This window comes from Solanum lycopersicum, chromosome 2, assembly GCF_036512215.1.
Source record: "Solanum lycopersicum chromosome 2, SLM_r2.1".
NCBI lineage: Eukaryota > Viridiplantae > Streptophyta > Magnoliopsida > Solanales > Solanaceae > Solanum > Solanum lycopersicum.
Genome location: NC_090801.1, coordinates 45,872,507 through 45,887,862, shown reverse-complemented (window position 1 = coordinate 45,887,862; position 15,356 = coordinate 45,872,507). Strand labels below are relative to the sequence as shown.

The 15,356-nt window shown below is 34.4% G+C and overlaps 2 protein-coding genes across 3 annotated transcripts; one reads left to right on the top strand and one right to left on the bottom strand.

The window, feature by feature from the left end:
- The first annotated feature begins 1,505 nt into the window (after window positions 1–1,505).
- On the top strand, window positions 1,506–7,287 carry LOC101258506 (aspartic proteinase). Of its 2 annotated transcripts, none has more exons than XM_004231568.5 (14): window positions 1,506–1,644; window positions 2,527–2,895; window positions 2,995–3,055; window positions 4,153–4,247; window positions 4,325–4,437; window positions 4,630–4,798; window positions 4,877–4,916; window positions 5,042–5,106; window positions 5,752–5,865; window positions 5,981–6,045; window positions 6,149–6,302; window positions 6,371–6,490; window positions 6,787–6,875; window positions 6,962–7,287. In XM_004231568.5, exons 2-14 carry the CDS (start codon window positions 2,533–2,535, stop codon window positions 7,044–7,046), a joined length of 1,533 nt encoding a protein of 510 aa, XP_004231616.1. In that variant the 5' UTR covers window positions 1,506–1,644; window positions 2,527–2,532; the 3' UTR covers window positions 7,047–7,287. The 2 variants fall into 2 exon arrangements, with proteins under 2 accessions (XP_004231616.1, XP_069149413.1); XM_069293312.1 differs by having other exon boundaries at window positions 1,639–1,746.
- Window positions 7,288–7,829: 542 nt separating this feature from the next.
- Window positions 7,830–13,837, bottom strand: LOC101258207 (uncharacterized). Its single transcript, XM_004231567.5, has 2 exons — window positions 13,379–13,837; window positions 7,830–8,446 (listed from the first exon to the last, which is right to left on the bottom strand). The coding sequence occupies exons 1-2, from the start codon at window positions 13,662–13,664 to the stop codon at window positions 8,064–8,066; spliced, it is 669 nt and encodes a 222-aa protein (XP_004231615.1). The 5' UTR covers window positions 13,665–13,837; the 3' UTR covers window positions 7,830–8,063.
- Between the last annotated feature and the right edge of the window lie 1,519 nt (window positions 13,838–15,356).

Genomic DNA, 15,356 nt, shown 5'->3' with positions numbered 1-15,356 from the left:
GAAAAAGATTAGTCAATCCAAAATATTTTCCTAAAAGGAAAACCTATTTATGGTAAGAAATTTAGGTCAAATAAAACCCAACAAATCTCCCCCTTGGTCTATTTGTTTAACTCAACAAAGAAGGTTCTTAATGTTCATAATTGGTTTGCGGTAAGAAATATCAATAAGAGCACAAGAACTTATGCATTGATTCTGTAACTTTTTTCCCGTCTGTTTTCTTATTATTACTGTAATATTAGATTGATGATTTAGGCATAACACATAAATAAGCACTTTAAATTGATTTTAATTGTTATTTATGTTCTTTAACTTTAGCGGTACATATTTAAATTTATATAAAATTAAATAAATAGACATGTGTGTTCTACAGGCTACATGACATCTTATGTAGCACTTCTCACATCCTACACAACATCTTAAATGCAATGTGTCATGTCCAAAGTGTGTGTTTATTTATTCAACTTTATACAAGATTATGAGTTTGCTTATATATATCTCGAAGAACATATCCTTAACTTGATGTCAACGAACAACTATGAGTCCAACTATGAATGTGCACAAGTAGGCACTTAAACTATTATAAAATTGAAGTAGACACAAATGTCTTACATCATAAGCGTATCCAGGAGGGGTCACCAGACACTGGATTCATGTGAACCCATGCTCCCGTCAGAGGAGGATCCAAAATTTTCAATAAGGGGGTTCATAACCTATAGAAATAGATAGCCGAATGGGGTTCGACATCTACTATATATACATATAAACTTATTTTAACCATGTATAAATAATATAATTATCCGTCGAAGGGAGTTCAGATGCAATGTAGCTCCTCCCCTAGCTCCCATCCTAAAATCATATATAGTATTGTTATATTATTTTTTAAAATATTTAAATATAGATATATGAACCCACACTTGAAGTATCATACTATGTGATTATGAGTGGGTGCACCTCTCTAAGTGAGTTAAGAAATTTGAATCTTTTATTTATCTTGTTTTATTTTATTTTTTAGAATTGGTTAGTGCCTCTCTAAGTTGTTTGGATAGGTAAAAATAACTTTGGACCTATAATTTTAAAATTTTAATTATTTTAGGTGATAGAACCTATATGTTAAGCTGGTCAAATTTATATCTTAGATCCACTTTTTTGTTGTCATATATGCATATTCAAAACTAACTATTATAGTTATCAATTTACGAATTATATTTATTTATTATGTCTTCAAAAATTAATAAAATAAAAAATAAAGACAGATGGAAAAAGAAGAAGAATGAGGTGAAAAGGGAAAAAGTGCTGCATGCATTCCTCCAACACGTAAACTTTCTGTTATATTATTCCGCGTCGTTTTTCGTCACGTTATTCCATCCTTGTTCCCCATTATTTTCTCATACAGACCGTCGATTTACAATCCAACGGTTCAGATCAAATTACGAATTGTTCTTTGCTTTCTCAAAACAAAAATCTCGTGAAAGCCATTTTTGATCTATAAAACAAATCGAACGGTCCAAGTTTAATTCTAAGATTTAACGGCTAAGATCAAAAGAATAGCTGATCTCGATTTTGTTTTTTCTCTTGTTCCTATTTATACATGCAGGAGTTTTTCTTCTCATTCACCCTTTCTCCTCTCTTTGCTTCATCAATCTGGTTAGTATGTTTTCTTATACTCTTTCAATTTTTGCGTTTATCTACATTCAGATTATATGGTTTTGAGTTTAGCTTTATACACATTTGTCTTCTTTTGGCAAGGTATGGAACAGTTATTTCTGGTTTTTTTATTTCCATTTTGGGTGTCTGCTTCAATTTTGATGGTAATGGGCAGTGACAAAGCTACCTGGGGGTTCGTGGGTTAGACGAACTCAATAACTTTTTCGTAGATTCTGTATTTGTACGAAGAAATTAATTAAATATATATGTATATTGATTTGTAAACCCCTGATCCACGGTTCTAAAACCTCCAAACTCTTAATCCTGACTGACTCCACTGGTAATGGGGAGTTTAGGATTATATATTTTCCTGTTTCGTCAATTTTTTCATGTTTTAGGTCTAATGACATTTATCTATGTTTATGGTTTGCATGGTGTGAGGGGTTTTGCCTCCAGGCGTTCTTTAGGTGATAATATGTTGTACTAGTTGAAAGGACCAGAAACTGTACAAATTTCTGAGATGAAAGGCCTGATTTTCATTATTCTCTGGCATTTATTTTTGAATTTATGCTGAATTGGGTACGGAACTTGGGATAGAAAGGAATCAGATAACTGCACCCCAGATTTTCGAATTGAGGCTTAATTGATTGACTGATGTATCTAGTTTCGGCTGCTGCTGTTAGTACTTAGCATTTTCCTATGATTTTGTGCCTAAACCATGAGTTTGCAAGTGATTAGTTTGCTAAAATGTCATGATTTAGGAGGTTTTGAGGGTTTATTAAGAAGAAGAACTTATTTATTTACTTGTCTTGGTTGAATGTTATAATAGTGTTGTTTTCTTGATTGATTGGCTAAATTGAATAATGATTTGAAATCTAATAGGTCAATATGGGAGCAAAAATATTTCTTGTTGCACTGTTTCTCTCAGCACTGTTAATTCCATTAGCCTCCTCATCAAATGATGGCTTTGTTAGAATTGGGTTGAAAAAAATGAAATTTGATCAAAACAACCGACTTGCTGCACGCCTTGAGTCCAAGGAGAGGGACCTTATGAGGCCATCTATTAGGAAGTATAACTTCCGTGGTAAACTTGGGGACTCTGAGGATACAGACATTGTAGCACTAAAGAACTATATGGATGCTCAATACTTTGGGGAGATTGGTGTAGGCACTCCACCTCAAAAGTTCACTGTGATCTTTGACACTGGTAGCTCGAATTTGTGGGTGCCATCATCCAAGTGCTATTTCTCTGTAAGATTTTATACATGGTTATGATACAAAGCATAGTAACGAATGCTAACATTAGCCATGCATCCGTCTTGAATCTGATGATTGTCTATCTTGTTGCAGGTTCCCTGTTTCTTTCATGCCAAATACAAATCTAGCCTATCAAGTACTTATAAGAAGAATGGTATGTTATTTTTTCGTTTTTATATATGGATGCAAATACTTTCTTATGGTCATTTGCTACCTTGTTGCTGTGTGAAACATATGCTGCCTTCTAATGCCACTTATTAAGTGCTGCTAACTTTAGAATATGTGCCTTCTTGTTCATATGGAATATGGTGGGGTGTACAGGGTTTTCTCTCAGAGGGACGGGGGTTTATCTCCCTGTACCCACCTTTCTTGTTGTCCTTGTGTGTTTCTCACAGTGCATCAAGGAATTCTCTTGGAAAGGTTAAATGATGAGTGTGTGTCTCTGAATGTTGGGACATAAATGGAGGCTGTTTATTTTGTATTTCTCAGTACATACCATGGTTGGATTTTGCGAAGAACATTAATGCATGTTATCAAAGGTGAAAAGAGCAAAAAAGCTCTAAGGCCAGTTGGTGCTTTAAGCGCGAAGTGCAAATAAAGCATAGGCTTTAATGATAAAAAGTGCAAAGGGAGAAAAAATACAAATATATATATATGTATGTGTGTGTCTTTAGTCCAAGACTAATGATTACAAACATGAATGACCAAAGAAATTGAAATAAAATAAATTATGATAAAGTGAATTATCAATTGTATAGTGTCACTTCTTCAAAAGAAGCTCATTGGCGAAGGAAAAGTTTGCTTTAAAACCTTGAATACGACAACAGCAGTGCACATAAAGCGAGGTGAAGCGCTCAACACATTTTGAGCCTCACTTCAGGGCTTAAGTGCGCCTTTGACAACACTGATAAATGCTCTCTCTGCGGTGAGCTTTTTGGTGTCTAGTTGTGATTCTAACCTCTGGTATTTTCTGTATAGCTGGAAGATCTTACTTCTTCCTAATTAACTAGGTTTTGCATCTGTGTCTTAGCAAGTTTTTCTTATAAAAAATAATTGCATAAAGAACTAGTTATTGTTGCATTTGTGTTCTATCACAATTCCATTTGCAGTTGACTAGGTTTACTAGATGTGGTAACTTGCTCCTACCTTGTGCATAATACAATCAATCTTGTCAAATGCTTCCACGATACCTTATTTTGCATGGTATTTCCTGTGATATAGTCCGTGATAATTCTTCAATTTGGCATACAGGGGAGTCTGCTGCAATTCAGTATGGTAGTGGAGCTATTTCTGGATTCTTCAGTGAGGATAATGTGAAAGTTGGTGATCTTGTGGTAACAGATCAGGTAACTACAACCACCCCTCAGTTGCTTTAAATTGTCTTGAAGTATAAATCTCATATCTCAAGGTGTTAATATATTAGGAATTTATTGAGGCAACCCGAGAACCAAGTGTCACATTTTTGGTAGCCAAATTTGATGGTATATTGGGTCTTGGATTCCAGGAGATTTCTGTTGGAAATGCTGTTCCAGTTTGGTATGTGGATGATGCTTTGTTTCCTCTCTTTCTTTCCCATAGACCATATTCATGCTCTACACCGTCTCTTTTCCAGATGTTGCTTAACACATTAAGGACTAAATTTTCATGAATGTAGGATATGCTGGATGTCTCTTTTTGGTTAAATTCGCTTTGATAATTAACCTGGGCAGCATCTTCTGTCTTGTCCAGGTACAACATGGTCAAACAGGGCCTTATCAAAGAGCCCGTCTTCTCATTTTGGCTCAACCGAAACACGGAGGAAGAGCAAGGTGGAGAAATCGTGTTTGGTGGTGTTGATCCTAATCACTTTAAGGGAGAAATCACTTATGTTCCAGTCACGAGGAAAGGTTATTGGCAGGTGGGTTATCAATTGGATACTGTCTGCATGTTCATGCTTTGTATAACTGCTATCTTATCTTAGTAATATGATTGGCAGTTTGACATGGGTGATGTTCTGATCGATGGTAAAGCTACCGGTATGTTTTGCTTCTGTACCTGTTGAATTGGATTGCCGAATTAAGGGCTGTTATTGAAAGTCAGTCTCTACCTGGATATAGAATCTGCATTTTATTTGAGTTGCCTATATGAACACATTACGCAGGTTACTGTAAAAGTGGGTGCTCTGCTATAGCAGATTCAGGGACTTCTCTCTTGGCTGGTCCAACGGTAATATAGATAGCCCTCAAATTGGAATATTAAACATGTCAATTTTTTTTTGTTAGAATTATTGTCTTAATTGTTTCCACCATCACTACTAGCATTTCCATTGTTGATTTTCTTGTTTCTCTGAACCTTCCACAGCTTTCTCCACTACAGAAGTGATGTATTCCTGTGATTCATGAGTTAATAACAAGAAGTCCATATCTGTGTTGTGTTTCAATTTTTCATTCACATAAAGGACAGTACTGAAATTGATAATGTCTTTGAATTTACCATCTTTTAGCTTTATTAGCTCGGCCAAGTTCTGCAAATCTTCTTCTTTCTTTGGCTTGTTCTGTTTAATGGCCAAAGCTGCCATAGTAGGTACTGTTGTTTTTTGCTTCTTGCTGATGGTCTCGCTTTTATGATATTTTAAATGAGTGTAACACTTCTTATTCTGCCTCCATCGTTCTCTCTATTTATTTGCTTAAGCTTCTTCTATTTGAGAAGAAAATTATCCAACTTGAAATCTGTAGCCAGTTTTATCTTGTTAACTTTATAAATGACATCAATATAATCTACGGAGAAAAATCTGCAATTGTTTGTCTCGGCAATCGTAGACCTGAAATGTTTCCAAGGCTGATCAGTCTCAAAACGTCCCCTTTCTTTCAGACTGTAATCACTATGATTAATCAAGCTATTGGAGCCTCTGGAGTTGCAAGCCAACAATGCAAAGCTGTAATTCAGCAGTACGGGCAAACAATCATGGATTTGCTGTTAGCAGAGGTGAGTATTCAACTGTTTAACTGCATTTTCATTTGTTTGATGTGCGATGGCTGCAGAATAGCAGTTGGTATCTATATGTCTTTCCTAGTTATCTCATTGGTCAGCTTTTAAGTAGGCACATCCAAAGAAGGTCTGCTCACAGGTTGGAGTATGCACTTTTGATGGAACTCACGGAGTCAGGTTAGTCTTCAGGCTCTATTTGCCCTGCTGGGACCATATAGTGCATTAGTTAATCCATCATGCTGATATAAATGCTGGATCTTGCTGTGGCCTTCTTCTGCAGTATGGGAATTGAGAGTGTAGTGAATGAGAAAGCTGGCAGATCAGCAGGACTGCATGATGGTATGTGCTCTGCTTGTGAAATGGCAGTCGTATGGATGGAGAATCAACTGAGACAAAACCAGACTCAAGATCGCATATTGGACTATCTGAACGAGGTAAAAAGTCCTGTTGCTATAATTTTCTCTTGTTGTTTGATACAGAATGCTGACTGACTGACCGACAGCTTTGCGAGCGTCTCCCAAGCCCAATGGGAGAATCAGCTGTTGACTGTGGAAAGCTTTCTTCCATGCCTACAGTCTCCTTCACAATTGGTGGCAAAGTGTTTGACCTCTCCCCCAATGAGGTATGCTTTAAAATGGATTTTGACTGTAATACTTAGCTATGCCTGTCTAGTGCAACATTTGTCAAACAGGAAAAGAAAAAAAAAACAAGAAGTACTTCTATATTTGAGATTGTGAGTAGTTGGATTTTCCCAGTCTTTCCTGTTCTTTCAATGAATATTTTCCAACATTCAATGTGTAAAGTTGCAAGTCGATGTGTGGATCCTTTTCGGTTTTTTCCAGTTGTGTTCCTTTTAACTTTCTGTCGTAGATATGAATGTATGTACGTACTGACTTTGGATTCTTTTCCTGCTATTAGTACATACTCAAAGTTGGCGAGGGTGATCAAGCACAATGTATAAGTGGTTTCATTGGCTTGGATGTTCCTCCTCCCCGTGGACCTCTCTGGTAAATTTATCTTCCTATGTTTTCTCTTTCGAAGGGTTTATAAATATCCAACTATCCTTTTAATGATGTACTCTCCATGGTTACAGGATCTTGGGTGATATTTTTATGGGTCGATATCACACCGTCTTTGATTATGGCAAACTCAGAGTTGGATTTGCTGAAGCAGCTTAATGTAACTAATGCCTCTACATTCACCCCTCTAATATATAAAGAGAGAGATATAACAAATGCGATTGAATGTATGAGCACTCTAAGGTTTTAGAGAAACCATACTTGTAAATATTTGCCTTTTCTCTGCACTGCTACTATATACATGTGTGTTTTACTGATATTTGTGAAGAGAGCTTAAATTTACTTCATCAATTGTTCCTTGCGTGTGCAAGAATAATATGAGTTCACTTTCTTTATCTAATTTTAGCTACAGAAATCAGTTAGAGAATGTATCGTCTTTTAAGACCGGCGTGTATGGTATGGAAGAAAACATTTTCTGATTTTTTTCATATAACTATTTTGGAGTTCCTGATTAAATTTTAGGACACGTTGGTCATTGAATATGAAGAACAAAGTCAGCTGATTGATTCACGTATTGAACAATGATGTTCAGATACACCTAAAACACAAGACATCTAAACGAAGGACTTAAAAAAAGTCGCCTCAGCCACGTCTCTTAGCAAGAATGACAATCTAATTATATCACCCTTTAAATAAAATATATAGTAAATTCCAATGTTGTCACTGGGAAATGATTATATGGTAAAATTGGTAAAGTAATCTCCAAACTGGACAAGTAAAAATGAATAGAGGATGAGTAACGGTGGACAGAGAAAGTAGTTCAATGTTAAGGTCTAACTAAAATAAGTTGTCAACTATAGTCTTGGACAGTTAATTTAGGACAACTTTTCTGAGCTAAAGTGATAGTTAAATAGTTGGCAACGACAGCAGAGACGGATCACATTTCCTGGTGATAGAGTAATACTATACGTTGAAAGAAGAAGTTTCTAGTATTCATAATGTTTAAACCCCTTTTGCATTACGACATGAAGACTATGATAGAGAAAAATGAAAAACACTCTCAGAGCTTTGCATTCTTACACTTTATCGTCCAGCTTTTGAGCAGGGACTTACCAAGGTAGTGACAAATTCATCATAGAAATTGCAGGTCTTTTCACAGGACTGGGACATGGTTCTTTATGAAACCTTCTTGCTATCAGAACGTGACAACGTACGATCCAGTGATTGCAATTGAGAACGAAGGTTTTGGTTTTCCTCAAGTAACCGGTCATATTCAAGAAGAAATCCTTCTGACTGCTTTTTTAGAGCACCTGCATTGGCTTCAGCACTGCTTGCTTCTTTGGCCTTCTCCTCCAGTTCTAACTCCAGCTGCCTAATTTTTTCACGCAATGCACTTGCCTCTCCCTCCAAAGTTTTGATCTCCTCTGAAGCCCCATTCTTTCCATCCTCAAAGGCTCTGTTTTGCTTTTTCACAGCTTCCATTGTCTTCCTCCTCATACTAAGTTCTCTTATATAATGGTGTAGTCTATCAATCATAAAGGCAAGGAAGAGGGAGAATCCTGCACAAAAGGTTAATTGTGAAATCCAAAAGTCGAACAACACCAAAAGAAACTGGGAACTAGGATAAAATGCTTAAACACTAATAATTTTGCGAAAAAGAGAATAACTATCAGTTGATAGCTCATTTCACATCTCATAGCAGTAACAGTGGAAACATAACCATCATTAGTGACATTTATGCATCATTGTGACAAGATGACTTGAAATGAATCAATAGCTCGCAAAAAACAATTTCCATGCAGGAATGTTCTTCCAATTTTTCTATCTTGATCCATGAGCATTTCCCAACAATATTTTTTCCAAAACCAATAAATCCATGAGGGCTAGTGGCACACGGTTTGAAATTCAATGGCGAACAGGCTTTTCCCCACTACCCTTCCCCATTAAAATACCAAACTTCAGTCTTAGGAAGGTGTAAACCTATGACATGCTCCTAACCCACACACTACATCTTACGTTCTTACCACTAGATCAAAAAGCTCTAGTAGCCCATTTCCTTGAGATTCTTCCTAGTCTAAACTTCTAGTCCTTTTGATTGAAAACTTCCAAATCCAAAAGAAGGGAAGAGTCGAGCATTACTCTTATATATTAAATACCCATATAACCACTCCACAGTAAGATAACGCTCTTTACGGGTATCACTCTAAAAGACGGCTGAGACTTTGTATGTGTACATACATATAAGAAATAGAATAAATAATGATCGTGCCACCTGGAGAACTGATAGAAAGAAAGGTGCCAGTGGTGAAGGGTCAAGTTTTACTCTCAAGGACTCGTCTTTAATTCCTATCTGGTGCACACATCAACATGGTATCTTAATTTTAAAACTTTTTAACTTAATCTTTGTTGAACTTTTTTCTTTTATTAAATTTGGACGAATTGCATTTTCTCTCTTTATTTTAAGCATAAAAGATAAATAGTTTCCCTCTTCTAAGCTGTATGCCTTGAGCATAATTGTCATAATTATTACATTTTTTCATTCAGTTATTTGTCTTTATATATAAAAAGAAAAACATAACACAAACCGAAACCCAAGGTTGGTCAAACAGATCAAATGTACTCTATTTGGATCAAGTAAATGGCAACACCTACGTTCACGATAGTGGGCAACCAGAACCTCATGTTCTAGATCTGCCTCTGCTGGCGATCACGAGAGAGAACAAGGCAAGGATGACAACGTAGTTCATCTAGACAGTAAGCACAAATGTAATTTCACAGATGCAAGTTTCAGAACTATCTCAGTAAATATGTCCTGATTCAAGAACCTGGCAGAATGCCTAGTGAAACATCTCAGCTTAAGAATAACTCTAGCTTAGAAATAAACAGCCCAGAAAGGCCAACACCAGGCCATGATATGTTTGAATGTGTACCTTTACCTTCTCCTTCCTTCTTATACGAGTTGAATAATCAATTAACTAGAACAGCAGAAGGCAGAGTAGTGACTAGAACATAAAAGTAGATTGTATTTGTGGTTGCACTCAAATCATCCATTCTCATATCGAATATTTGCTAAATGCTGACTTAAGAACACATTAAAGAGATTGTTTTGAATGAAAACTAAATTGCCTTTCGGGAGCACCCTCGGCATGTCTTTGTAAAGAATTAATAAAACAAATTATTGAATACAAACGTATAACATATAATTAAATACAAAAACCAACAGATAATGCTATCACAGATATAGATCAACCCCTCCCCCAAAAAGATAAGAAAAAAAGAATCAAAGTGAAGGAGAGTGGTTGAGATGCAGACAGTGAAGAACAGATCAAATAGAATTTTATCAAGTGAGTATAATCCATAGATCATTATTCCATTACACCCTTCTACGGATCAGATATCAATTTTTGGTCGGAAGTAATTTGTAGAGGAAGGCAGAAGTAAAGTCAGAGCATATTCACATGGCAGTTTATATTCAACTATAGTACCGACATAGTACTCCCGTCTTTAAGGTCTTAGCTAGACAGGGAGTTAAGAATTTAAAAATAATTTTAACATATAAGCTAATTATATGAAAAGTACCAAAGTAATCTATTAAATGAGTGGTGGTTAGAGTTTTAAATGACTTTTTATTTTGTATCCCTGTATAAAAGAAATGAGTTTTATATCAAGAGAGAACTAAAAAATCCTGTCATTAATGGTAACATGGGAATGATAAGCTTATTTAGTTTCTACGAAGGAAAATGTAGCATTCTTTGGGACAAACTAAAAAACAAAAACGGGATGAAGGAAGTAATCTTTTATCTAGTATTCACAATGAACACTGACTGGCCTATAGCCAGATGCCACAGGTGAAGAAAACATGCATAAGTTTGCAAAGTTGACTGTAAAAGCAGGATCTCCACCACTCCATTCTAAGCCGCAGTTTTACCAAAATAAATGAGGTATTGAGGTTTCCTCCCTTTTTTAAAGAACTTAAGTTATGCATTCTGAACATTTTTTCGAACACTCTATGCTTAAAGAAATGAAGATCGATGATTTTATATAGCAGAGGATAATAAGGTCGACAACAGTTGTGGTGCAAAAAGAAGTGTGTCAAACTAGCATTTAAAGTTTTTAGCATGTCCCATTCAATCATTGATACACAGATCGTCATGAAATACTCATAAGTAGTCACTTATCAAAAGTAATAAAGCATTGTTTGGAGAGGACTGAATAGAACCACTATCATATAACAAGGTTCTCAAAAAGAACTAGAGAATCAAACTCTAATTTGACACTTAAGCTAACAAACTGAAAAAGTCAACATTATTCAGATCAATTAGACCTTCATTAGTATAGACTATATACAAATGAAATAAAAGGTATAAGCTTCACTGAATAAACAAACTATAAAAGCTGTAATTCCTAGTAAATCACTGATGCTTACTCATACTTCAGAAGCAGTATACATATGAACAATAATTCAAATCATTCAGTTCAAAAGTTGCAGGGATAAGGGAAGAGAAGAGTTTCAGTTTATAAATGCAGCAATACAGACAACAATGAAGCAAAATAGATATACTAGAAAACATAAAGAAAAAGAAAAGTATCATAGAAGAGGGGATTGAATTTCCAAAATCAGAACAAGAGGAAGGTTTATTTATAGGTAGGTGGATTTCTACATACATATGTGTGTATAGCTAATATAAATGAATGTGTATAGTTTGAGTCTGAGATGGTAGTGCAGGTGAACCCACTGTTTGCATGCTGGAGAGCTGATACTGCATACAAGCGGTGGATGCACGTGCACGGCATGTGCTATAAAAGCCATTGTTTCATTGCGTAAAGCGATGAAGCGATGATTTAGGAGTTATAGCTTCATGCGTGAAGCCATACATTTCAGAAAAGCGTACGCGTCAACGATGATGCAACTGTTGAGGATTTTGATTTTATCTTTATGGTAATTTTAATTTTCTGTAAACTTTGTGTTTCACTACAAAGAAGCATGCACTTTGCTTCACCATATTCGCTTCAAGCCCCATGAACCTTATTGTTGTTTTACACCTTTTGCTTTGAGAAGAAGTACACTACTATCTCACACTCAAGCCTCATTTGTTTGCATTGAGATAAAGACATTTGAATCTGAATGCACATTTAAATGATAAAATGTTGCTCTAGATCTGGACACTGAGTGATACAGACTGTTTGTTTTTCTTTGAAACTAATTTTTTTTTGAAACTAAGACTCTTTGTTTTTTCAACATCTGAATGTGCATAAATTATTTATTTTTAAACATAAGAAATATATAATTTGAATAAAAATTAATTAAATATTAGGAAAAAACATAAATTTAATAAAATAAATCATTATTTGATATAAAGAATGTAACTTTATGTTCGCTAGTAATGGTGGAGATGGTTTGTGGTGGTGGTGGTGACAGGTAGTGTCAATGGCTAGTAATGGTGATGGTGATAGTTGTGATGGTAGAGGTGGTTATTGTTGTAGTGAGCGATGCAATGGTGGCGGTTAGTATGGTGCTGACGGTAATTGTGATGGTGGAGGTGGTTAGTGTTGTAGTGACTGGCGTGACAATGGTAATGGTGGTTGTGATGGTGGAGTTGGTTGATGTTAGCAGTTGGCGGAATTGGTACTGGTGGTGGAGTTGGTTGATATTAACAGTTGGTGGTATTGGTAGTGGTGGTTGACAATGGTGTTGGTGGAATTTGGTGATAGTTGTGATGGTGGAGGTGGTTAGTAGTAGGAATTGGTCGTGGCGGTGGTCGTGCTTGATAGTGTTGGTGGAGGCGGTGATGGCAGCAGTGCATATAATAATTACAGAGGTGGTAGGTGTGGTAGTGAGTGACAATACTTGTTGTCAGTGGTAAAAGTGGTGCTAGAGGTGGTGGATCGAGGTGGTGGTGAAAATTTTCCACACAAAAATATAGGTTAATGATATTAAGAATCAGTAAATAATGATCAAGATCTATTACACCGAGCGAGTGCTAACTTTCATATAAAAAATACGCTTAATGACCTAAGGTTTGAATCATTCAGATTTAGAATACAAACAAATGAGGCCTCAAACTATGTTCTTTATGCATACAACAAATTTGAAGGAACATCTGCGAATATGTATACCTACTACCTCCAAATCCGAAATCTGCCTCTACTGGCACAATGTTGCAGTCCACGCACACATATTTTATATAAATTTAATTTATCAATTAATTAATTTACATCCATAAGTTTCAGAAATAATTAATACTTCATCAGTCAAATTGTGGCACTTTTGTATTTCGATAGTCTAATTTTTAGTTTTGACCATTAATTCACACAAGAAATTAAGATTTTAGAATAAAATTTATTAAAATAATTAAAACACCTTGACTCTCGAAATCCAAAGGCGCCGAATAAATTGGAACGGTGCAAATAGTATAATCACATCGGATAAACAAGTCAACATCGAAACTGGTAAATTAAATTAGAGAGATAGAATATGAGAGTTCAGTTACCCATAAGAGAAGCTTCTAGAAGATGTTGAGCCAAAAGAATCTGATCAGTAGGAGTAATATCACCACCTTCATCAACCCATCGCGTGTGGATCGATGCAACACTGTAGATTGTAGACATCATAACCACGAAAACAGTTCCAGCAACAGTTTTCACAATGATTGGTCCTCGTCCTCTCTTCACTCGATCAAGCCCCATTATAACAAGCTTCCTCAATGGCGTTTTGAAGACGAAGATGATGATTAATGCCATTTCAGCAAAAATCAAAGTGAAAAGTAACTGAATCATAATTCAAATCGATTTCAGAGTCAGCTGACAAGGGCGACCACCACGAAGAAAAAGAAGAAGAATTTGATTTGGAGAGGTTTTTGCATCTTCAATTGCATTTATGCATACAACTCTTAATTACACTCAGGTCCTTCAACTTTTTAGAAATGTAAATTTGGTATTCTTTGGTTGGTGTACTGGGTTTGGGGCTTCTTTAATTATTATACTTCCATTTTCATTTTCATTTTATTTTATTTATATTAATAATAAGTAGTAGTATTTTATTATTAATTATATAATTAGTCAAATTTAGATTTTTAACATATAATTGATAAGATTAATTTATAAATAAAATAAATCTCAGATAGATACTTTAAGTTTTGTAACACTTGGTGAATTTCTTTTATGTTGTATTTTTATACGAAAACTATCAAAATTTCTTCAATTGTTATACAATTTTATTTGAATAAAGAAGATATTTAAATATTCTTAGCCAAGATAAATAGCTACTCATGTTTCTTTATAAGTAAATATTAGCGTTTACAAATTTTCAAACTAATGCTTGAAATTTTATAAAGATCTACTAGTCAATGATGGTGGTAAATATTAAAATTTTTAATACAATAAAAGTTATATTGTATGCATAATCTTTTAACGCTGAGCATGAATTTTTTAAGTTAAAATAATGAGTCAGTCTTCTTCTTCTTTCTTTTTTTACAAAATATAAATTCATGAGTCAAGTTTACATTTCTTTAAAAATTAAAATAGTGATTTGAAATCTCAAAGTCATATTTATTTATTTTTTAGAGAGAATGAAATTTGTAATTATAATTTCAAATTGCATATATAAATTTGAAATCATAATTTTATACCGTTTGTCTAAACGCAAGTTTAATATTAAAGGCAAAATAATACAAAATTAGTTACTTTTATCTTCGATTTATAATTAATACTAATTCTTTTGAAACGAAAACTTTTACCAACCTTGCCAATTAAAATGTGACAGCTAGTATAATATAAGCCTAAATTGACTTGTAAATGAGGCTAATAAATCCTTTGTACATGTGATTGCTTTACTTTTTATGAATTAAAAAAAAAAGTAAATTCCTAAAATAAGTAATTTGTTTGCTTGTTCTGGTTTGGAATTAATTATATCAAATGATAGAAACTTCCATTAGGATTAAATTAAACAGAATTTTGTTTTCACATTAATAAACAAATGAGTGGAGAAGTTTAATCGTTCAACAATAGTCAAAATTGTAATGGATTCAAATTTATGGTACTCAAGTTAGAATTGTTGTTCCCCTTTGAAAAGAAAAAAATAATTTATTTTTCTATACTTGTATAAGCATAGCAATGAAGGCTCAAAAAAAATTTAATTGAGAGAGTATTATTTTATTTTCTTTTATATTATTTTTCATTTTTAAGTAATTGTATAGAATATTAATAAGCAATTAAAAATTTTGAAGTACATTTAGTGTGAGGGTGATTCAATAAAATAAACATTTAATAAATACTCCCCAGACCCCGGCCTAATTTAATGGTTATCTTTTTTATAACATATTAAGTTATTTTTATTTAACAAAAGCAAATTGAATTTTTTTTTCTTTTAAATTATGTATAAAAGTGAATTGAAGAAAAGGGGTGTGGAGTATTTATTACCTTAATTTTGTTATAGGCATTCATGCCTTGGGAGTATCAATAATAAAATTT